A 24,275-nucleotide genomic window follows, 5' to 3' on the forward strand; every position below is an offset into this window, starting at 1 on the left:
TAAACAGAGTAACCTGATGCAATGATGTTTTACGTACATCATTTTTAGTTTATGTAATCCATTGATGCTATGCCTCAGTTCTGCATATACATCAGTCTTTCTTTGTTGAAAACTTGTAGTTGATGGGTGCATTACATATTTTGTATTTGTAACACTGAATTACTTTTATCAATCTTTGTACACAGAAACTGGAAGAGCGATTAAGATTGAACTCAAAGGAGCTGGTTTGTTTTGAGTTCACAACACTTGTGGCTTTAGAGTTTGGCCTTTACCTTCCGGAGAAAAAAGTGTTACCTCACTACAGGCGTCTTGTCCAGCAATCCTAATTACATTCCTTCTGAAGATGACACTGACTTGGAAGGAACAAGAAGTTCTTCCTTAAAATGCTGCACTAGTTGATGTCTTTATTTTACTTTTCTTTATTAACTCAAGAAACACAGTAACAAAGAAACAACTATAATAGTTGGCCACAATTACTGGTGATTCATCCGATTTCTTGAAGTTGATTTGTGCCAGTTTTTCTATTTTTTCATTAAAGCACCTTTATTGATATTTGGGTGAAACTTGTGAAGGTATATGTGTGTAATGACCAGTCATGTGCGACATGGCTAGGGATTGTAATAACTACCAAAAAATTAATAATAGGCAACAGCACTTTTCTATATGGTGACTTGTCTTCACTGTGATAGCCTGTTCCACGCTATTTGTTCTTCCAAGCATTATGCTACTGTAGTGGTAAAAGCGACTCTGCTGTTAGTTGCACAGAAGCCACCACTCTATGTTAGAGATTTTAAATGAAGCACATTTATAGTGCTCTGCAGATAATATTTGAACTATATTTTTTGAATATTTCATTTCAGCTGTCCATTCTGCAGTCTTCAGTAAAATTGGATTATTTTTCATAATCTTGTTTGTGAAATGTAAACTAAAATAACTTGTTCCTGTTTACATCTTCATTCATGTAGTTGAATGTTACCAATAGGTGTAATTAATAGGGTCTTCTAGATTGTAGTAGTTTGGAAAATAATATTGAAGACCAGCTTTCAGTTTTCCACTTTTAAGAATGGTAATATTGGCAAATATTTAATATTTAAATGTTAACCTTGTCCTTAAAGTTTATTTAGCTTCTACATTTTGACATATTGCCTTGTCTGTGAGAGTATAATATTTTTGTAATTAGAAATGGCAAATGCTGAAAAGACTGAGCAGGTCGGGCAGCATTTGTGGAGTCAGGAAAGGAGAGTTAATGTTTTAAATTGATGAATCCTCATCAGAAGTGTAGAATAGAAAGTTAACTCTTCCTTCCTGTCTCTTAGAGTCTGTGTATCTTGATGACTGTTGCAGCACTTTGTTTATTTTTTATTTTAGATTGCTAGCATCTGCAATATTTTGCATTTGGTCTACATTTTGTTTAGTGGCTTCACAGTGCAAAGCCATTTCAGGTATTGATATCAGAACCAAGAGTGAGCAAACTATGATCACATGATCAGACAAAAACTGTGAAAAGAGCACAATACTCTGCTGCTTTTGTATTGTTATCCGTTCTTTTTTTCAACCAGCATGGGAACAGAAGCAAGCCATTTGAACACTTGAGTCTGTCTGTCTGCTCAGTAGGATCAAGGTTGATCTGTTTATTGTATCCATTCATCCTCACAACTTCACAAATATCCAAGTTACATAAAAAAGCTGGAGAAACTCAGCGGGTGCAGCAGCATCTATGGAGCGATGGGCCGAGACCCTTCCATCTACTTCCATGTTTAAAAAACTTCAATAACCCAGCATCCACAACATGTGGGATGTGCTCCAGAATTCTTCTTTCTATGTAACAGTTTACATATAATTGGCCTTGCTCTTAAATTTTGGACTATACCTTCCCACTATGTACTTTCCCCTTCTCTTGCCTGCCTACCAGAAGAAGATTGCACTGCAATTAATCTGAGAATTCTTCATCTTAATCTTGAAGGAACAAAAGCCAAGTATATCCAAATGATTTCAATGAAGCTCCAAACAATATCTAATGACCAAATATAATTTTTCCTACTTTTTATACCCGAAGTACTAATTTTGCCATTTTAAGGTGTTTTTTAGAAAATGCAAAGTGTATGCTTTCAATCTCAATTCAACCCCATCTCAGTTTTAACCCAACTTTTTTAACTATGTTTTGTAACTTTAGATTAAGCCTTCGCATTTTTTTTCTATTCTTTGTTTATCTTGATTTAACTGAAAATACAAATGATTTTGCTACACGGGTGCTGCAGATTGAATTGGTTTATAAAGTAATGTGCTCTTTTATTTATCGACCATGGGAAATTAAATTGGTTATTTCTCTAACGGGTTGTCATTGCTGTAGATAATTAAGAAGCATAAGTGTACTTCTAAATGAAGTATGAACTCTCAGTTGTCTATTTGCACAATATGACCATCTTGGGGCTTATATGCATATTTTTATTCATTTTGTATTAGTGGAACTGCAATATTTGAAGTAAAAAATTCAATTTTGAATATAATCAAGTCTTCGGTCTAGTTATTTTCCCAGATGGATTTTAATTTCAGACTATAACTGATGCAGATGTACAGTTGATTAAGTCGTCAAATATTTAGATGGTAATTCCTTAATATTTAATTTCTTAATATGAGCTCATGAAATGTATTTTTCAGATGCAAATTATAACATATTTCCATTTTTACTGAGACATGTATTTTTCCTTAATCGTGCTGTTCAAGATCACTCGAGGTACCAGTTAACCACTAGTGTCTGGCAAAATAATTAATGGAGGAAGCAATCTTGGGAAGCTAGACACTTAATATGACTGCACAAGTCTTGAAATAAATCCTATGATTGTCAAACTCCTCAAGTCACAATATTCAAATCCTACAAATGACGGAACAGCTGTGATGTCACTGTCCCCAAAAGACTGTATGCTTTCTCTAATTTAGATCTCTTTAATCTGAGATGAACCTGCAAATATAAATGGTTTGATGCCAGGTGCATAGAATTTAATTTCTCAGAATAAACAGTATATTTACCAGATTACAAGTCTCAAATTGCAGAGCATCCTGGACAATACAGCTCTTCCCCTCCATGACACACTGGTCAACATAAGGAGTACCTTCAACAACAGATTGGTTCCACCAAGATGCAGGACAGAACACCACAGGAGATCCTTCTTCCCTGTGGCTATCAAACTGTACAACTCCTCCCCCTTCTGTTGTGGGCTTGACTGAGAGTGACTCTTTGCACATCCCCAATCCTTTTTGTGTATTTTGTGTTTTTATGACTGTTGGTAGATCAATTTCCCTCCTGGAACAATTAAAGTTTTATCGTATCGGATAGGAAAGTTTGGAGGGATATGGTTATACAATACAATACAAATTTATTGTAATTTGAGCCCCAGTGAGACTCAAACGAAATGTTGTTTCCACAGCCATACAAACAAAGACAATGTCCTACAGACATACACACAATTAAATTCACACAAACATCCATCACAGTGAAGCCAGTGTGATGGAAGGCAAAGTCTTTTCTCTCCCCTGTTCTCAATTTCTCTCCCGATGTCCAAGCCCCCAGGCGGGTGATGATAAGTCCCACGGCCATTTTAGGCCGCGCGGGGCGATTTACTGCCCCGCTCCCGGTCTGAAAGTACAAGGTTGGAACCCCCACGGGCGATGGTGAGTCCCACGGCCAGGTGATGTACGGTCCCGGTCCGGGTCGTTACAACCCCGCGACACGGGCTGGAGAAGTCGCGTTGCGGGAGCTCCGGGAAGCGGTCTCTCCCCCCGGACCCGCGAGCTCCCGATGTCCCAGTTCACCGGACCTGCGGCTGCGTTGCTGGAGCCTCCGGGCCCCAGGAATCGAGTCGCAGCAGCGAGTCACCACCGCTCCCCACGCGCAGAGGCCGGCCAGCCCCACGATGGTGAGTAGTCCGCAGCTCCGCAGTCTCCCGAGCCCCCGGGTCGTTCAGGTTGGAGGCTGCTCCACGGTGCTAGGCCCCAACGACAACCGAGACCCGACAGGGAAAAGGTCGGGTCTCCCGAACAGGGAAGAGATTTAAACAGTTTCCCCCTCCCCCCCCGCCCCCCACATGTACACATTTAAAAACACTATTAAAAAACACCAAACACTACATTTAACTAGACAAAAAATAAAAAAAAGACAGACAGGGACGAGTTGGACCAAAAGGCCTGTTTCCGTGTTGTGTCGGTCTAAGACTATAAATAATTAAGGTGTGCAAGCAATGTTTCCAACATAATGTTCCTACTTTTATATTCAATGCCTCAACCTATGTAAGCACACATGCCACATGCCCTCACCACCCTATCTACCATTTTGCCATTTTCAGAGACCTATGGACGTTAGCTCAAAGGTCTCTGTTCAGCAACATTCCTTAGTGCCCTAACATTTACTGGTGAATGACCCACCCTTATGCTAACTATCCCTGATCACCCCAGCCTCTGCAAATGTACATAATTTTTTTAGGATTCTCTCCAACAATCTACCTAACACCAATACGTTTCACCAGCCTTTCTTAACCCCTGATCCCCTTCTCAAATAAACAAAATTGCAAATCTCCCCTTCAGGGTCAGCATGTCCTCCCATGTTTTCCTAACAATCTGGATAGATCTCATCAGGCCTGGGCTTTTATGAACTCTTATGCATCATATGACTTCTAATACCTCTTCCTTAATACTGACCAGCTCCAGATTTTCCACATACTCCCACCCCCGAACTCACTATGTTCCATGCTCTTGTCCTTCGTGACTACAGATGAGAAGTATTAATTTAGAAACTGATCCATATTGCCTGGCACGCACATAGATCATCCCCTTTAGTTACTAATGGAATCCACCCTTCCACAGATACTCCCTTGCTCCAGATACACTTAGAAAAATGTCTTTGAATACGCCCTAATCTTGCCAATGTTTTTGACCTCATCTTGTTTAGTTTAGAGATACTGCATGGAAACGGGCCTCTCAGCCCACCAAGCTCATGCTGACCAGCAGTCAGCCACACACTAATTCTACTCTGCACATGAGGGGCAATTTACAGAAGCCAATTAACCTAGAAACCTGCATGCTATGGAATGCGAGGGGAAACCGGAGCGCCTGTAGAAAACTTACACGGTCACAGGCAGAATGTATAAACTCTGTATAGCCAGCACCCGTAGTCAGGATAGACCCTGGGTATCTAGCGCTGTAAGGCAGCAACTCTACCACTGCACCACTGTGCTGCCTGTACTTTCCTGTACTCTAAATTCTTCAAGAGATTCTCTCAAACTTGTACCTGCCATATATTTTTTTATTTTTCCGTGATCAAAGCTTTAATTGTCTTTGTAACCCAAGGTTACTGAATCTTAACAACTTTACCTTTCACCCCGACTGGAAAGTATTGGACTGAACCTCTACTAACAGTTTGGTATGGAGAGAAATGTTGTGACTGGTAGCTGAGCATTAAACTTTTTGGGATTTTATTTAGTTGTCAATTTTATATTTTTCCTACATCGATTTACTTCACTTTTGCCTTGTGTACTCTTTTAATTTTTTTCAACTTCTTTGTGTTTTTCATTCCTTTCACCCACGCGCACCATGACGGCGGTATGTACTAACTATATATCTTTTCCTCACTATCAACTTTGCATAGTTTCCTGATGGATGTTCTTTCTACTTTTAGAGTAGAGTTTTGAAATATTTTTCTTGCCAATTTATCCTATTATGGTACCAGATATCAAGCTTGTTTACATTCCGAGCTGCTGCAACATTCTTCTCCCAGTGTGTCACTTTAACGCTTGGATGACTTTTCCACACTCTATTTGAGACACAATGCAGTCCATAACCATTGCCCGTGCTCACAGTTGGGTATGGGACACATTGACAATGTCCTTAACCTACCCTCTTACGGTGCAACACAAAATTAGTGAAACAGTGATGACATCATGTTAAATTGTGATTCAACTTTAAACAGCCTATTCGTTAGCTATTGTAGCAATGTTACAAAATTTTGAGATTTTAAAAATCAAGTCTGTCGTTTATCCCATCAGATAAAGCATAAAAAGAAGTTTAATTTGTCACCTAATTCACTTTCATATCTTCAATATTAAAAAGGTTACGGCCATTTTCATACTCGGAAATTAGCATCTTGTTCTCTATTGCTTTTCCATTGACTTAACACAAAAGCCGTGATCGAGGACAGTCAAATGGCCATAACTTTCTTAAAAATTAAGAAAACTAAAAGACATTTTCAGTTATTATAGATTGAAGCATTCTGAAACAAATATGAAACAATCTTACTTGGATGACTTGAAATTAAAGCATATAATTAGTTAGTTACCTAATTGTAGCTAATTACAAAATGTAATTACTAGATCTAAACATCTATCAATTTCTTAAGAATAGATTAACATTTTTAAATAGCCTAAATGTCCAAATAACATTCACACAAGAATTCACAATATAACATAATTTTTAAATCTCATTGTCATGGATTTATAGGCCAAATGGAAGGAATTTAATGTTTAATACCTGTAAATTAATGGCCATTTAAATCATCTTGCGCGTGGGTTTTTCTGGAACGCAACCATTTGGAACGTTGCGGTTTGGAGAGATTTAGACCCCCATATCTGCATGAAAAACACTGTCGGTTGGTATGGGGACTAAATCACCGTTTCGCAACTTAAAATGTGAACTAAGGACCACTTTTATACGTAAAAATAAACAGTTTCTTTTACCTGTCACCTACATGAAATCCGTCGGCGTTGACGGCTTTAGAAGCTGATTTTAAAATGACTCCAGTGCTGAACAAGTCGGGCGATTTAAAAAACAAAACAAAAAACAAATAGACAAAACGCCCGTCTGAACGATTCTTCAGCAAAAGCTTGCACTCCAACCAAATATAATCCAGGACAAGGTAGGAAAGAAAATGCGTTTTAACCCCCCCCCCCCCCCCCCCCCGCAAACTCGCCAAAATCGCGCACACGGCCAGTGGCAGAATTGCAGCGCCGCTGAAGGTAAGTATTGTAACATACCTAGCTATTGGTATGAAGAATAGAACATATCTGTAATGCCCCATATCTTGCACATGTTCATCAGTGGAGCAAGTATTTAACATTTTATTTTATCCGTACAAAAAATATTTGTGTACTTTCAAAGTGATACAACAATAGCATCTTCCACTGGGTCTTTGACAGTGCAGAGGTGCAGCTGGTAGTGGTACAGCTGCAACTTCACAACATTAGAGACCTGGGTTCGATCCATATCTAGCATACTATCCAGTGGTTTATTGTCATATGTCCTGCAATGGAACAATTGAAGTTCTTACTTGCAGCAGCACAACAAATATGTAAAACCCATCATAAACAACAGAAAAAGTGTGTAAAAACAAAAGACAAATTTGCATAGTAGAGCAAAGTAAAAAATAATGCCCCCAATTGTCTAAAGAAGTTCAAGTGAGTTTATTGTCATGTGTCCCTGTATAGGACAATGAAATTCTTGCTTTGCTTAAGCACACAGAAAATAGTAGGCATTTACTACAAAACAGATAAATGTGTCCATATACCATGATATAAATATATACACACATGAATAAATAAACTGATAAAGTGCAAATAGCAGAAAGTGGTTATTAATAATCAGAGTTTTGTCCGAGCCAGGTTTAATAGCCTGATGGCTATGGGGAAGTAGCTATTCCTGAACCTGGTTGTTGCAGTCTTCAGGCTCCTGTACCTTCTACCTGAAGGTAGCAGGGAGATGTGTGTGGCCAGGATGGTGTGGGTCTCTGATGATACTGTCAGCTTTTTTGAGGCAGTGACTGCGATAAATCCCCTCGATGGAAGGAAGGTCAGAGCCGATGATGGACTGGGCAGTGTTTACTACTTTTTGTAGTCTTTTCCTCTCCAGGGCGCTCAAATTGCCGAACCAAGCCACGATGCAACCGGTCAGCATGCTCTCTACTGTGCACCTGTAGAAGTTAGAGAGAGTCTTCCTTGACAAACCGACTCTCCGTAATCTTCTCAGGAAGTAGAGGCGCTGATGAGCTTTTTTTGATAATTGCGTTGGTGTTCTCAGACCATGAAAGATCTTCAGAGATGTGCACGCCCAGGAATTTGAAGTTCTTGACCCTTTTAACCATCGACCCATTGATATAAATGGGGCTGTGGGTCCCCCTCCTACTCCTTCCAAAGTTCACAATCAGTTCCTTGGTTTTGCTGGTGTTGAGGGCCAGGTTATTGCGCTGGCACCATATGGACAGTAGCTCGATCTCCCTTCTATATTCTGACTCATCCCCATCACTGATACGTCCCACAACAGTGGTGTCGTCAGCGAACTTGATGATGGAGTTCGCACTGTGGTTCGCTACGCTGCCATGGGTATAGAGTGAGTACAGCAGGGGGCTGAGCACGCAGTCTTGAGGTGCTCCCGTGCTGATTTTTATCGAGGCTGACACATTTCCACCAATACGAACCGACTGGTCTGTGGTTGTTGAATGCAGAGGGATGAAGCAGAACCCAGTCTGCGAGTTTGGTAACCATTTGAGGGGATTTTTGTTGTGCCGAGCTGTAATCGTCCATAACAGCGACATATGAGTTTTTGTTGTCCAAGTGGTCCAGTGCGGAGTGGAGGGCCAGCGAGATCGCATCCACCGTTGATCTGTTGTGGCAGTAAGCGAACTGCAGTGGGTCCAGGTTTTTGTCGAGGTATTTGCTCCATGATCAGCCTCTCAAAGCACTTCATCACCACTGGCGTTAGTGCCACTGGTCGATAGTCATTGAGGCACGTCACCTTACTCTTCTTGGGCACCGGTAAAATTGATGCCCTTTCAAAGCAGGTGGGGACCTCAGACCTCAGAAGTGAGAGGTTGAAAATGTCCGTAAAAACTCCCGCCAGTTGTTCCGCACAGGTTTTTAGAACACGACCCAAGGGTCTCGACCTGAAATGTCACCCATTCCTTCTCTCCAGAGATGCTGCTGAGTTACTCCAGCTGTTTGTGTCTATCCATATAGTTAGGAGCCTATTTGGAGGTTGTAGAGAAGAAGCTTTCCTGAACCTGGACGCTAGTTTTCAGGCTCCTGTACCTTCTCCTGATGGCAGGAGTGTGAGCGTGGCCGGGGTGGTGTGAGTCTCTGATGATGCTGGCTGCCTTTTTCAGACAGTGACTCTTATTGATCCCTTCGATGGTGGGGTGGTCAGTCTCCAGAGATATGCACACCCATGAATTTGAAGCCTTTGACACTCTGTGGTGTTTGCACGTTCTCCCTGTCACAATGGGTTTCCTACAGATTTTCAGGTTCTCACTCAATCCAAAGGCTTGCGTAATTGGTCTCTATAAATTGTCTCCAGTGTGCAGGGTATGAAAGGACATGTTGCCCTTCTGTATTGTTTGTTTTTTATGTATATAATAATATGTGTGTGTGTGTGTGTATACATATATTATATACATAAAAAACAAACAATACAGAAGGGCAACATGTCCTTTCATACCCTGCACACTAGAGACAATTTACAGACCAATTACGCAAGCCTTTGGAATGTGAGTGAGAACCTGAAAATCTGTAGGAAACCCACATTGTGACAGGGAGAACGTGCAAACATACTACACTGTAAACAATATATTAAACGAGAAAAGTTCAGACTGTGTGTGTGTGTGTGTGTGTATACACACACAGTCTGAACTTTTCTCGTTTAATATATTGTTTACAGTGTAGTATGTTTACAGATTCTGTTGTGCTGCTACAAATAAGAATTTAATTGTTCTATCTGGGACATGACAATAATGGGCCGAAGGGCCTGTTTCCGTGCTGTATCTTTAAACTAAACTAAACTAGCTATTTTGAAGTGGCCAGACCATGGATTGCCCCGCAGAAGGGACGCTGCCCCTCAGTGCGCACGCACCCCGGCAGGAAGTGACGGTGGTGCGCGCGGTCCCTTGGTCGTCACGTCCGCTGCTGAAGCCCCTTTCTTGCCGCTGTCGGCCATTAGCGTGGAGGTGAGAGCGGGATCGGGAGCGGGGAGGAGACGGAGCGGGGCCGCGGGCGTTGGCGGGAGGGAGCCCGCTGGAGGGCGGGAGGCGGCGGTAAAGATGTAGGCCCCGGCCGGGCCGGATAACGATGGGATGTGAGAGGCCTGGGTGTAGGAGCGGGGTGCCGCGTGTCTGCCCGGGCCTGATGCTCTCTCCCCGGGGCCCCGCCACTCCCCCCTCCGAGGCCCCGCCACTTCCCCCTCTGGGGCCCGGCCTGAGGTTCTAGGAGCAGAATTAGGCCATTCAGCCCATCAATTCTACTCCGCCATTCAATCATGGCTGATCTAACCCCCCTTCTCCCCGTAACCCCTGACATCTGTACTAATGGGCACCGGGAAGCCCATCTCTCCGCGTTGTCCCTGCGCTCCCGGAGGATCTGAGGAGTTTAGGATGACCCGCGGGATACATGACAGTGAGGTCCCGGCTATGTGACAGCGACATCATGGTTGGTCACTTACTTCAATCACCTGCATGTGAGGAACATCATTCTCCAACAGTGGACATAAACCCCTCGCTCTTCCAATAATTATCAGATCACACAACACCGAACAAAGTTTGTTCAAACTTTCGGCAGAAAGCCGTCAATACCCGTCTTCGTTAGAGTAACGAATGCAACCAATTGCAAATAGTTTAGACAGACACCTTTGGAGGGGGACAAATGCAGGACACTGTCAATTCAGCCAAGTGCTTCCTGCATTGCTGGTCCTAATGTAGACACGGAATTAGGGTGTAATAAGCATTACACGTGTTTCCCCTATGTTTCTACTGAATTTTCATGAGCAGTGGTGGCAAGTATGGGGTAAATCCCTTACTCTGAGTCTACATCAGGTCTGCAATTCCTGGTTTGTTTCCCATTGGAAAGATGATAAAGGTCATTGGTGAGGACTGGGAGTGACCAGTTTTTGAACGTAGATGTCAAAGGTATTAAAGTCGCACACTGGAAAATTTGCTTTTATGGCAACCACAGCAAAGAACGATACTATTTGAAAGGATTAAGACTCAGTCGAGTCAATAATAAAGAACATTTATTCAGGAAAGGGCCCTGTGTTTTGCAGTGCAAATTTTAACTGCAACGTGCGTGAACAGTGATATATGATCCAAATCAATGATTTGTGTGAGAAGACTAAATGTCAAGTTTCCAACATTGCTTCGGATACAAAAAAGGATACAAAGCACTGGAGTTACTCAGCAGGTCAGGCAGCATCTCTGAAGAACATGGATAGGTGATGTTTCATGTCAAGACCCTTCATTGGTCTGATTTTTTTGGATTACAAGAGGATTTGAGAACATATAAAATAGGTGCAGGGGTAGGCCATTCGGCCCTTCGTGCCAGCATCGCCATTCAATATGATCATGGTTGATCGTCCAAAATCAGTACCCTGTTTGCCTTTTTTCCCCCCATATCCCTTGATTCCCTTAGCACTAAGAGCTAAATCTAACGAGCAGTAATGACTGGTGGGTCTTGGCAAAATCACATTTTGAGTACTGTCTCTTTATCCAACAACAAAAGGATATATTTGTGACAGAAGGGGTGCATTGGAATTCACTGGACTAATTCCAAGCACAGCAAAACTGTCACGAGGAGAGGTTGGGTCACCCAGGCGTGTTCAATATTCAGAAAAGATTTTAATGAAAAATAGAAAATTCTAATGGCGTGGTGAGTGGTATGCTAAGAAGATGGTTCCCCTGGCTGTGGTGTCTGAAACCAAGGGTTTCAAAATATACTGGGTGGCAGGGTGGTGCTGACTTACAGCGACAGTGACCCAGGTTCAATTCCTGATTACGGGTGCTGTCTGACCTGCGTGGGTTTTTTTTCTGAGATCTTCGGTTTCCTCCAATGCTCCAAAGATTAATTGGCTAGGTTAACTATAACTATAAATTGTCCCTCGTAGGATAGTGTTAGTGTGCGGGGATCGCTGATTGGTGTGGACTCGGTGGGCCAAAGGGTCTGTTTTCGCACTATCTCTAAAACAAACATTGGTTAGAAAAGCAGTGAATTCTCTTCACTCATTGAACACATGGAATTCACGACCACAGAATGCTAGGGAGATCAAATCGCTGACACAGCATAAGAAAAAGATAGATTGCTAGGTACAAGGCAGTAAGAGGCACGGTGAGAGAATGGGGGTATGATATTGAGTTAGAAGGCTGGCCGCAAATGGTGGAGCTGGCTCAAAAGATAAAATAGCCGCCTATCTTTCTGGATCCTATCGGCCACCGCCACCTCCTTCCCCAGAATGAACACACTCAACCTTGGAAGATATCGGCGACTGCCGGGAAGGAGGACACGACGAAGGCCGACAGGAAGATGCGACAGCTGATGAGAGGGGCCCCACAATGACCAAGTGTGTCTTGTCCTTGGCAGCAGCCGGAAGAAAGAGCTGATGGCAGAGCCTACAATGTGAGCTGCAATAGCCACGTCAACTGCATCTTGTGATGGATGGTGGAAAATGGCTCACTGGTGCAGACCAGCGGCCTCGCCATCTAGTTTTAAGGTGAAAGTGCTGGAGAAACTCAGCAGACTGAATCGGTCTGAAGAAGGGTTCTGACTCGAAACGTCATCTGTACATTTTCTCCAGAGGTGCCTGACCCGCGTAGTTACTCCTACATTTTGTGTCTAGCTACTTTTCTTGATATCCCCACTCAAGGAAAAATTATTTCAGCAGCAACCGTATCAGTCGCTCTGAGTCTCATATGTTTCAATAAACTCACTTTCCGCTCTTTACAGTGAGTATAGAATAGACTTCTACAAACCCATATTTTCAGCATTGCACCTCTCTGTTGGGAAGTACTTCCTTGCTTTTCTTACCATTCCTATTCTCATGGCAGTCTTTCCAACCAATTAACTATAACTTTCATATAGTTTTGAACAAATGTTCCACAAATACTGAAAATAGAGATAAAATAAAGGAAGTGTTTTACTGTTTCCGTAATTGATAAAAGTAGGGTGGCTTAATCAATTGAAGTGTGACAAAAGAAACAACTAACTAATGTTTTCCTATTGACATTTCTAGATCTCTACAATAACTGAATACAAGGCCACCTACTGAACTGTCCAACATGCAGAACGATGCGGGAGAATTTGTTGATCTTTACGTTCCACGCAAATGGTGGGTATGATATACGCATGTGGTGAACTGCATTACAGGCGCTGACTATGTTCACTGATCTGTCGATTTTTGTCTTTTAGCTCTGCTAGCAACAGAATCATTGGTGCCAAGGACCATGCCTCCATTCAAATGAATCTTGCTGATGTGAGTTAAACCTTCGTAGATTAGAATATTAGAATAGAATGAGTATTTCTACAGCGGGAGGTTGTCTTGGTGGTATTGGAAATACACAATATCTAGAACTAATGGAATCTAATATCTAGAACAATTTTAAATGAAAAAAAATAGTGACAAAGCACAATGGACAGGTTTAAAGAAATCAGCAAAAGCAGCAGATGCAACCAAAATAAATCTTTTTACACGGTTGCTATGATCTGAAGTCCTAATCTTTCTGAAACCTGGGGTGGCAATAGGTAAAGTACAAGCATTTGAGAGTATTGCAGTAACACCCAAAGTGACACTTTTACTGGGCCGCAAAGAATGAGTGGGAGTGGGTCTAATTGTTTGGTTTTGTGGGAACTTGTTCAAAATGAATGATTTTGTTTAAGTACGTAGAAAGTGTTTCCGATGCAAAAGTTAGCAGACACTGATCTAAGGTTAACAGAGAGGGGAAAAAACAGCCCAAACGCTGAGAAAGGAAAACAGAAAATATTAGAAATAATTCAACTGGTTGGACAGCATATGTGGAGAGAGTAACAGAGCTAACGTTTCAAGTTAGTGTCTTATTGTCAAAATAGTGGACGTTTTAAGTTGCTGCGATGAGGAAGGTCACGCAAAAAGAGGGAGAAAAGGGAACCGAGCAAAGGGGAAAGTCTCATAGAGTTGATGGTGGGGAAATGACACGCATGATGGTCGGTGGTGCTGGCCAACAAGATGTTAAAATGTATGCCTGAGAAAGTTTAAATATAAGATTCACTCTGCACCTCCCCATTCTCTGCAACTTAAAACTTGATTAATATAAAGCCTACTCCAATTCCAATGAAAAGTTAGCAAACTAAAGTGCTAACTATTTCTTACCTGCCGAATCTTGAGAATTTTGATTATTCATTTTCACATTATTCCAGACACAGCCTTTATCATCCAGACTACCCCTCTTACATTGGCTTGGTTGTCGACTTATTTTCAGGTTTCCCCCGATATTTTTTTTGTAATTAGATTGTTTTTTGTTGAAATACTTTGTCTTAGGTTGATAAAGTGACTGGGAGATTCAATGGACAGCACAAAACCTATGCCATCTGTGGAGCTATCCGTAGGATGGTATGTATATATTGGCAAAAATAAAAATTTTACTTGCAGAATATTTTTGTCTGTTCATAATTTGTACGCTACTGGATTGCTTACGGATGAAACGACTCTGACTCCCTATTCTCTGTGTTAAGCATATTTCTATTAGTCACATGTTCAGTTACTGACCATAATCATTACAGACAGAAATATACTGATATGCAATTGCTATGGACATATGTGCATCTGCTAATTTAATACTTTTGAATGAGAACCTACTCTACAGGTTCAAAGTTCCATGTTGAACGTTTCATCCTGATAGCTTGCACAAACTAAATGTGGGGGAAAAATACTAAAAATAATAGCTTTTGGTTGAGTGGACCCTTTGATCGTCCATATTAAATACACTGGAGATAGATGCAACGTCCTGGAGTAACTTAGCGGGTAAGGCAGCATCTCTGCAGACAAAAATAATGGGTGACGTGCCCTTCTTCAGACAAATACACTGCACAAAGATTTATTAATTACAAAATGGCTCCAACTTTAGTTGGTTTTCTGTAAAAGTGTATTGGCTTAGCTATTTAGAGTCATGCAGTATGGAAACAGGCTCTTAGGCCCAACTTGCCCATAATGACCAGGCTGCCCTAGTTCCTGTTTGGCACATATCCCTCTAAACCTTTCCTGTCCATGTACCTCTCCAAGTATCTTTTAAATGTTGTTATAGTATCTGCCTCAACTACTTCCTCTGGCAGCTCATTCCATATACCCATCTGTGGAAAAAGATCCCCCTCAGAGTTTAATCAAATCATCATCATCATTGAAAACATTAACGATGCAGTGGTGCTGGTTTCCGACGGGCAAGGTGACGGACGCATCACACATCTCTGTCCTCCATGCAGCTGTCAAGCTCCTCTTTTGTCTCTACACATGCGTCTTCCATAAACGTCTTCAGCATCGTCTTGATTGGCTGTTCCGGGTCATGCCTTCCATAGGCGGGTTCCCACAGCACAACCTTGTTTGCTGGCATTTCTGGGTGGCCGTGGCAGTGACCAGCGAGCCTCATCCTTCGCCTGACCTTGGTCAGAGGTGGAGTCTCCCCATAGAGCTGGGCGTTGGTTGTGTGGTCCCTACAACTGACATTTTAATCTTTCCCCTTAACCCTATGTCCTCTGGTTCTTCATTCCCCTACTTTGGATAAAATACTATGAATCTACTCTATTCCCTCATGATCTTAAAACACTATTGGTAAAACTTGAGGGAGAAGTCATGTGGAGTTTATTATACACAAGTATGGCGAGCTACAGATACAATGAAAATCTTGATTTCAGTAAAAGGAAGTACTTTCTTATTGCCTCTTGCATCTTATTCACCGATTCTCATTTTCAAATCACTTATTACTAAGCGGCGAATCTCCAGATTGTTTAGGGGCAAAGTGATAGTTCTGGGTGTGGGAAGAGGGATCTGCAGACAGGTAGACTTATATGTTTCAGTGCCTCAACTTCCCAACAACATTTTATTTACTCCTAATTGAAGCAGCATTTGATCCACACTGAGAGGGAATAGCCTTTTGTTATTACTGTCTGTAATGATTATGACCAATAACTGCCCTCCCCCACAATCTTTGCACATGCCCAATCCTTTCCACTAGTCACTTAACTTCATGTTTCGTGTATTTTGTGTTTTTATGACTGTTGGCAGATCAATTTCCCTCCTGGGATAAATACATTTCTATCGTATCGAATAGAGATATTCATAACAAGAATAGCTGCTTGAGAGTCAGAAGACTAAAGTTTGACACGGTGCCCTGTTGCATGAAACTTATGTGGCATCTCATGTGTATATGTCTTGAGCTATCTTTATAAAATGCAATTTTATCTGTCTGCGCAGACCACAGCGTTTCTTTACATTTACACATTCATTTTTGGAAACAGCTCAATGCTGTCCTGTGTGCATGTGAGGAATTATTCTACATTTTCACTCTTTTTCTTACCAGGGTGAATCAGATGATTGTATCCTGAGGCTAGCAAAGAATGATGGGATTGTGGCCAAGTAAGTTAAGTTCTGAACCTCTTGTCCGCCGTGATTTTCTTTTGCATGGGCCTAGTTGTATTTTTTATCATTCAAGATATTAAAAATTTTGGGGGGGGGGGGGGGGATCTTACTCACAATTCTGGTTACAAGAAATGTACTGTGAATCCAAGACACGCCACAAAATTAATTAAAAAAAAAGAAAATAGCGCAATTACTCATTGGATCAGCTAGGACATAAGAAAATAAATTAACAAGTTCTATTTGTAACTATCAACATTAATATGCCAAGTATTAATGAAAGTTATTGACATGGAATGTAACTCTGTTTCTCAGTTGCTAGTTCCAGTATTCTGTTTATATTAACGTATGTCTGAACTAATTTTCAGTGGATGATAAAAATCTTGATCCCATTTCCAGTGGATTTGATCTGGAAATTTAAGAAATGTCTTGAATCTGCTACTATTTCTCGTTCTCTTCAAATGTTCCCCTTGTGTTCCTACATCTTGTTAATCTCATTGAAGACTCAAGCATAATCCAGCTGATAAGTTTGTAATTGTTTATTGTGTTTCATGTTTTCTTTTGTATATTATTTAAAATGTGGGATTGTTTCGAGGAGGCAGAGGTACAACTCCGAGATTGCCTTCATCAGTCAGAGTATTTAGTACTGAAGGAATGGGTGACATTTCAGGTCGAGACCCTTCTTTAGTCTAGTCTGAACTGGGGTCTCAACCCAAAACATCACCCATTCTTTCTTTCCAGAGATGCTTCCTGTCCTGCTGAGTTACTCCAAAATGTTGTAGCTATCTTCGGTTTAAACCAGCATCTGCAGTTCCTTCCTATATATTTAGTACAGAAGTTGGGTTATTATGTTACAGTTGTACAAGATGTATGTGAGGCCGCATTTGGAGTATTGTGTCCAGTTTTAGTTATTATACTATAGGAAGGATATCATTAGCTGGAAGGTGTGCTGAAAGGATTTACAAGGATGTTGCCAGGATTCGAGGGCCTGAGCTACAAGGAGAGATTGAGCAACCTAGGACTTCATTCCTTGAAGCACAGGAGGCCAAAGGATGGTCTCACAGAGGTATATAAATATGAATAGAGCAGATAAGGTGAATGCACAATTTCCCAGGGTAGGGGAATTGAGAACTGGACAGAAAGTTTTAATAGGAACCTGGGGGATAACCTTTGCACCTAGGTATATGGAATGAGCTGCCAGAGGAGGTAGTTGAGGCAGATAAAATAATACATTTAAAAGACTTGGGCAGATACATAGATAGAAAAGGTTTAGAGGGATGTAGGCAAATGGGACTAGCGTAGATGGGGCAACTTAGCTGATATCGATGAGTTGGGCTGAAGGGCCAGTTTCTATGCTGTATAACACTGACTAATTAAAACCTACAATTATTTGAATCTTGCTCATTTTCAGAATTTTTAATATGTGTCCCTTTCTTTTGCAGGGCTGTCTAACAAACAGAAGATGTGTTTTGGAAACGCTGATGTTTGTAGAGAAATAAAAATTTGAGCAAAACTCATGGCAATTGTGTTTTATAATGTACGACTGAGAAAGTCAATGGTCAATATTTTACATTGAACAAGTAACATTGTTGCATTATACACAGAACACATCTTTACAATTGAATGGGTCTGCTCTGCTTTTTTAGGTTCAATTGCTTTCATATCGTTATTTAACATGTTGCTGAAATGTTTATTAGAACAACAAATGTCAGTATTCTCTTAGTTTTTTTGCCTTCTGTGACTTGTACATGAGTCCTTGCTGATCTTGCAGCCCTCGATTTTGGATTGCTGTTTCACGAAAAAGATAATTCACTTCTTGAGTGTCTCTAAGGACAATCTTGGATTGTGGTGCTGGCATCTTGAGGGTTCATTTCCTTATTGTAGCCATGGATGACTTATTGTTTTCAATAGACTTTTACCAAAGCCATTTATGTTAACAATCGTAATTTAACAGCCACATTTATTTACAAAGCTTAAAATATAATCTGTTTAATACTGCCATTTTTGATATGACTACCAATATTTTGCTAGGTTCATCCCAATCTAGACATTTCAATTGAATTTAAAAAGATTTAAAACCTGAATAACTAAAGGTTAATTGCTCTCTGTAATTTGTCCCAAATGTGTTGCGAGTGGATGAGAAAAAGGAATAACATAGAACTAGTGCGAATGGGTGGTGTAGGGTTAGGGTCTGCCGAAGGGCCCGTTTCCAGTTCTATGTTTTTACACATTTTCTTTCAGTATTAAGTGGTTTATATACCACTCATTACAACACTGGAAACATGCTTACCGTATAGAGTTATACTGTGTTTTCTGACAGATAAAATCAAATGGGGCATTTTAAAATTGATAACTGGTAACAGAATCCGTCAGTTTCGCCACCTCCAACGTGACCCCACCACTCGCCACATCTTCCCATCTCCCCCCATATCTGCCTTCCGCAAAGACCGCTCCCTTCATAACTCCCTTGTCAATTCTTCCCTTCCCTCTCGGTCCACCCCCTCCCCGGGCACTTTCCCTTGCAACCGCAAGAGATGCAACACTTGTCCCTTTACCTCCCCCCTCGACTCCGTTCAAGGACCTAAGCAATCGTTCCAGGTGCGACAGAGGTTTACCTGCATCTCTTCCAACCTCATCTATTGCGTCCGCTGCTCTAGATGTCAGCAGATCTATATCGGTGAGGCCAAGCGGAGGTTGGGCGATCGTTTCGCCGAACACCTCCGCTCGGTCCGCAATAACCAAGCTGACCTCCCGGTGGCTCAGCACTTCAACTCCCCCTCCCACTCTGTCTCCGACCTCTCTGTCCTGGGTCTCCTCCATGGCCACAGCGAGCAGCACCGGAAATTGGAGGAACAGCACCTCATATTCCGTTTGGGGAGTCTGCATCCCGGGGGCATGAACATCGAATTCTCCCAATTTTGTTAGTCCTTGCTGTCCCCTCCCCTTCCTCAGCCCCCCTGCGGTCTCCTCCCACCCCCCAGCCTTCGGGCTCCTCCTCCTTTTCCCTTTCTTGTCCCCGCCCACCCCCGCCCCCGATCAGTCTGAAGAAGGGTTTCGGCCCGAAACGTTGCCTATTTCCTTCGCTCCATAGATGCTGCTGCACCCGCTGAGTTTCTCCAGCTTTTTTGTGTAACCTTCGATTCTCCAGCATCTGCAGTTCCCTCTTAAACACAGAATACAGTAGGCTGGAGGAAGCAATTTTCATGCAAATTGCAATTTTATCGAGGAAGGTTGTTTGGGGTACAATACTGCCAAATTGGAGAAAATGATTGGACAAGTATTTGTCTCATATTTTCAAAACGTTGGGCCAGGAGAGAATATTGGGCCAGTATGTTACAGGAAGTTAGATACAAAATGCTGGAGTGATTCAGTGGGACAGACAGCATCTCTTCTTGCGTTTGAGGCAGCAGGCGTCTGCAGCAGTGTGATGCCATCCGGTTCGACTTCCGTAGGTGCCCGCCTTAAAAAGGGCGCATGCTCCGGGTTGGCGCCAAGCTGCAGCGCTGCTGCTGTATCTGTTGTCGTTCGCCTGACTGAGATCAGTTGACAGGGCTCACCACGGGGAGGTCGACAACATGAGCCCCACATCATCTCTGGATAGAAGGAATGGGTGACGTTTCGGGTCGAGACCCACAATCTCACCCATTCCTTCTGTCCAGAGATGCTGCCTGTCCTGCTGAGTTACTCCAGCATTTTGTGTCCATCTTCGGTGTAAACCTGCATCTGCAGTTCCTTCCTACATGTTACAGGAAGTGTTCCTGCAAAATTGAGACTGAAGAGGGAAAAGCGGCATAGTAAAGGAAGCGGTGAAGGACAGTATGGAGAAGCCTAATCCAGCGAGGTGAAACAACAGTAATAGAGTGATGAAGTGTGGAAACAGGACGGCCAACATGTCCCAACTACACTAGTCCCACCTGCCTGCACTTGGTCCATATTCCTCCAAACCTGTCCTATCCATGTGCCTGTCCCACTTAGGCGAGTACAGAAGACTGCTCGCCATATGTTCTCTGGTGAATCTCCTTCATAGTCGCGAAGAGTTCCCACATTCTGGGAACTAGTCACAGCCTCAGTATGGTCGGCGCAAATTTTGCAACATGTTGAAATATTTTCTGCGACCAATAATTGGTCGCCATGGAGCTAATCGATAATCCTGTAGTCGTGGGTGCAGTTGTAGTGGAGTCGCCATGTAGTTGTAGGTAGTCGAGATAGTTTTAGTTAATTGCCTTTGCTGATGATTAAATGTCCGCTGAACTTCATAGCTGTGAATCTCTGGCTCATTGGGGGGGAAAAAAGTAAGCCAGAGTTTTCAGAACCAAGCATAACCGACCGGTAAAGTTAAATGTCTGCCGAACTTCACAGCTGTGTATCTCTGGCTTATTAAAAGTTGTCTGGCTTCATAAAGGTCTCTACTCCCTCTCCCCCACTCTTTTAAAGGACTTACCGTACACTGCTAGCCGTGTTAATTACAGCGCCAACCTTCCTGTTCATCGCGGTGTGTGTCTATATCACCTTGGCTTTGCGCCGTGTGAAATTTTTAGACGGGGCAAGCGGGGTGAGCGCTGTCTCAAAAATTCACACCCCCCCCCCACCTTTGCGACGTGTGTGTGTGTGTGTTCCACTCTGACAGTCGCTGTTCCAGTTCCCTGTTTTGACAGTCGCCAGCAGTCCGCTGAAAAATCGCCTAAGTGGGACAGGCCCATAACTTTCTTAAATGTTGGGATAGTCCCAGCCTCAACTAGTTCATCTGGCAGCTTGCTCCATACACCCAACACCCTTTGTGTGAAAAAGTTACCCCTCAAATTCCTATGAAATCTTTTCCCCTTCACCTTGAACCTATTTCCTCTAGTCCTCGATTCCCCTACTCTGGGCGATGGATTAAGTGCAATAGGACTAGACTGTCCCATTAAGGTGGGTTACAATGGCAATTGAAGGCTTTGCCTGTCCTAATGAAGGAGAATATTCACCTGAGGAGATAGTTATATAGCACAGAAATAGGCCCTAGGGCCCAACCCATCCGTGCCAACCAAGGTGCCTCATCTAAGCTAGTCCCATTTGTGTTTGAGCCATATTTATCTAATCCAGGAGTCCCCAGCCTTTTTCATCCCGTTTACCCCAGGCAACTTTTTTAGAACACATCATGAACAACTAATGATGAACAGATACAGGTATACCAGAACCAAACACAGTCAGTCAATGAGAAAAAATATGCACAAATCCAGAATTAACAAATTTACCCCCTGGATAGGCGAAATATACCCCCTGGGGGTAAATTTACCCCAGGTTGGGTACCCGTGCGCTAAACCTTTCCTATTCCTGTACCTGTCAAAATATATTCTGAATGTTGTGATTGTAAATCCTCTGACAGCTTGTTCCATATACCCACCACCTGCAGTGTGAAAAGGATTACCCCTCGGGTTCCTATCAATTCTTGCCCCTCTCACCTCAAAGCTATGCCCTCTAGTTCTTGATTCCTCCACCTGGGAATAAGACTGCATATCCCTCTCATGATTTTATACACCTCCATTAGATCAGCACTCAGCTTCCTGCCATCTAGTCCTAGCTTGCACACCCTCCTCATTTAACTCAGGGCCTTGAGTCCGGGCAACATCCTTGTGAATCTCTGCAATCGTTCCAGCAAAATTACCGTATTTCCCGGTGTCCAAGATGCTATTTTTTCCTCAAAGGCCCGAAATCTACCTGCGTCTTGGAGACCGAAGGTTAGTCCGAGCAATGTCACTCTCGTAGTGACTGCTCCGTGGAACCTGCCACGCCTTCGATCATGGAACTGTGGGAAGTGGGAAGCGGCTGTAAAAGGACAGTGCCACGGGGGGGGGGGAGAGGAGGAGAATTCCGTTCCACAGCGTGTGGGGAGTCTGGCCCGGGTCAGCATAGCCTGGCTGCACAAAGTAATAAACTTGGCTGGGCTGCCAGGGGTAACGTTGCAGGGCGGGGCAGGAGCGTTGAGAAGGAGGGGGTCGGGGATCATGCCAGGAACTCACTCACCGCTGCCATGGCGCTCCGGACGCAGAGCACTGCATTGTGGCCGGTGCGGGAAGTAGCTCGGGTGGCTGCGAGCGACTGCCGGGACCGGACAGCGGAACGGACCGCCACCTCAGCGCCTTCTGCCGCCCGCGCACTAGCCAGCCACAGTGTCCTTCAGCACAGGCGCAACCGGTGGAGGTGGTGGGGTGCATCTTCATTGCCGGGAAATACAGGTACATCTTTCCTGTAGTAGGGTGACCAAAACTGAACATAATGCTAGAATAAAAGCCTCGCCTATGTCTTGTACAACTGTATCATTATGCCCTAATTTCTATACTCAATTCCATGATTGATAAAGGCCAGAATACCAAAAGCCTTCTTGACCACTCTGCCTGTGATGCCACTTTCAGGGAACTATGTACTTGTAGTCCTAAATCCCTTTGTTCTGTAACATTCTCCTGGGCTTTACCTTTCATTGTGCAGATGCTGCCCTGATTTGCAAATTACAGCACCTCACACTTCCCTGAATTAAACTCCATTAACCATGCCTCAGCTCACTATGGTTATCAAGATCTCACTGTAACTGTTGATCACCATGTTCACCATCCTTGATTCTGCCTCTTTTAGTGTCATCTGCAAACATAATAATCATCCCTTGTACAGAATTATCCAAATCGTCGATATCGATGTCAAACAGCAACAGGGGGGGCTGCACCAATTGTTGAGGCGCACCACTAGCCATAAGCCTTCAGTCTGAAAAACCTCCACCACCACCCTCTGCTTCCTGCTGTATCCACTCTACTAGCTCTCCCTGTATCTCATTCAATCTTACCTTCCAGAGCAGGCTATGACATGCAACCTTATCAAAGGCCTTGTTGAAATCCATATAGACCCTGCCCTCATCTTCTAGGTTACTTCTTCCAAAACTCAATCTAATTCATGAGACATTATCAACCATCAACCCTTGTATATCTTATCCCTCACAATCCTCCCCAGTAACTTTCTTACCCTGTCCTTATCCGTAATTATTTTAAAGCTAATAGAACTAGTTGGTCACTGGTCCCAAATTGCTGGTCCATGGACACTTCAGTCACTTGCCCTGCCACAGATATGTCCAGCTATGTCCTCTCCCTTGTAGAGCCCTCTGTCTATAGCCTGAGATATGTTTCCTGAACACACTTGATGAATTCTACACTGTCTAAGCCCTTGTTACCTTGGCCCAGCTACTTTGGTTTGTCCTTTATAAGAAATTGATGGCTATAATATTTTCCAGTATTTAATGGATATTTGTAATTCTTTTGCTTGTGCTCTTCATGGATGCTTACTGTGAGTTGGCAACTTTATTCCCTACCAACTATTTCTTTAAATTACATTTCTATCACTTCTACTTATTTAAACTGCAGTAATCGAAGAATTTCCTAAATTACCTTATTTTCTGCAAAAGCTGGAGTGCACCACTAGATGGCGCTCAGATATTTGATTTGATGTAAGTCCTTGAGTCATGGGTTATGGTGGTGAAAAGAGACACAAAGCGCTGGAGTAACTCAGCATCTCTGGAGGACATGGAAAGGCGAAGTTTTGGATTAGGACACTGGCAGTGCTTCACTAACTAGTGCCTCTACTCCCTCAGAAGACTAAAGAAGTTTGGCAAATCCCCAAAGTCTCTCACTAATTTCTGTGGATGCACCATAGAAACATCTTAACCTGATGCGTTACTGCTTTGTATGGCAGCTCCTCTGCCCAAGACTGCAAGAAGCTGCAGAGAGTCATAGCCCAGTCCATCACACAAACAAGCCCCCTTCCCCATTGACTACACTGCCTTTGGAATGCCACCAATTCAATCAAGGGCCACTCACACCCCAGTTGTAGTCTTTTTTCGCCACTCCCATCAGGTAGAAAAG

At 42.8% G+C, this 24,275-nt stretch overlaps 2 protein-coding genes across 3 annotated transcripts in view; both read left to right on the forward strand.

The window, feature by feature from the left end:
* The window catches only part of LOC129707239 (CDK5 and ABL1 enzyme substrate 2-like), a 31,367-nt gene extending 28,860 nt beyond the window's left edge, over nt 1–2,507 (forward strand). The window contains exon 9 of the mRNA XM_055652103.1: nt 186–2,507. Within this exon, the coding sequence (XP_055508078.1) occupies nt 186–326 (141 nt within the window). The 3' untranslated portion in view covers nt 327–2,507. The remainder of the gene's footprint in view (nt 1–185) is intronic.
* Nucleotides 2,508–9,834: 7,327 nt separating this feature from the next.
* Nucleotides 9,835–17,905, forward strand: rps21 (ribosomal protein S21). 2 transcript variants are annotated; one of them, XM_055652105.1, is made up of 6 exons: nt 9,837–9,976; nt 13,024–13,119; nt 13,200–13,263; nt 14,305–14,376; nt 16,337–16,392; nt 17,835–17,905. In XM_055652105.1, the coding sequence occupies exons 2-6, from the start codon at nt 13,070–13,072 to the stop codon at nt 17,842–17,844; spliced, it is 252 nt and encodes an 83-aa protein (XP_055508080.1). In that variant the 5' UTR covers nt 9,837–9,976; nt 13,024–13,069; the 3' UTR covers nt 17,845–17,905. The 2 variants fall into 2 exon arrangements, with proteins under 2 accessions (XP_055508081.1, XP_055508080.1); XM_055652106.1 differs by lacking the exon at nt 17,835–17,905 and having other exon boundaries at nt 9,835–9,976; nt 16,337–16,396.
* The last annotated feature ends 6,370 nt before the right edge of the window (nt 17,906–24,275 follow it).

The sequence above is a fragment of the Leucoraja erinacea genome, chromosome 21, assembly GCF_028641065.1.
Source record: "Leucoraja erinacea ecotype New England chromosome 21, Leri_hhj_1, whole genome shotgun sequence".
Classification (NCBI taxonomy): domain Eukaryota; kingdom Metazoa; phylum Chordata; class Chondrichthyes; order Rajiformes; family Rajidae; genus Leucoraja; species Leucoraja erinaceus.

Bases quoted from the DNA above. Each gene is read 5' to 3' on its own strand.
- rps21 (XM_055652105.1), top strand. From the start codon at position 13,070: ATGCAGAACGATGCGGGAGAATTTGTTGATCTTTACGTTCCACGCAAA. The intron at 13,120-13,199 runs GTGGGTATGATA...TTTGTCTTTTAG, and splicing joins CTTTACGTTCCACGCAAATG to CTCTGCTAGCAACAGAATCA. The intron at 13,264-14,304 runs GTGAGTTAAACC...ACTTTGTCTTAG, and splicing joins TTCAAATGAATCTTGCTGAT to GTTGATAAAGTGACTGGGAG.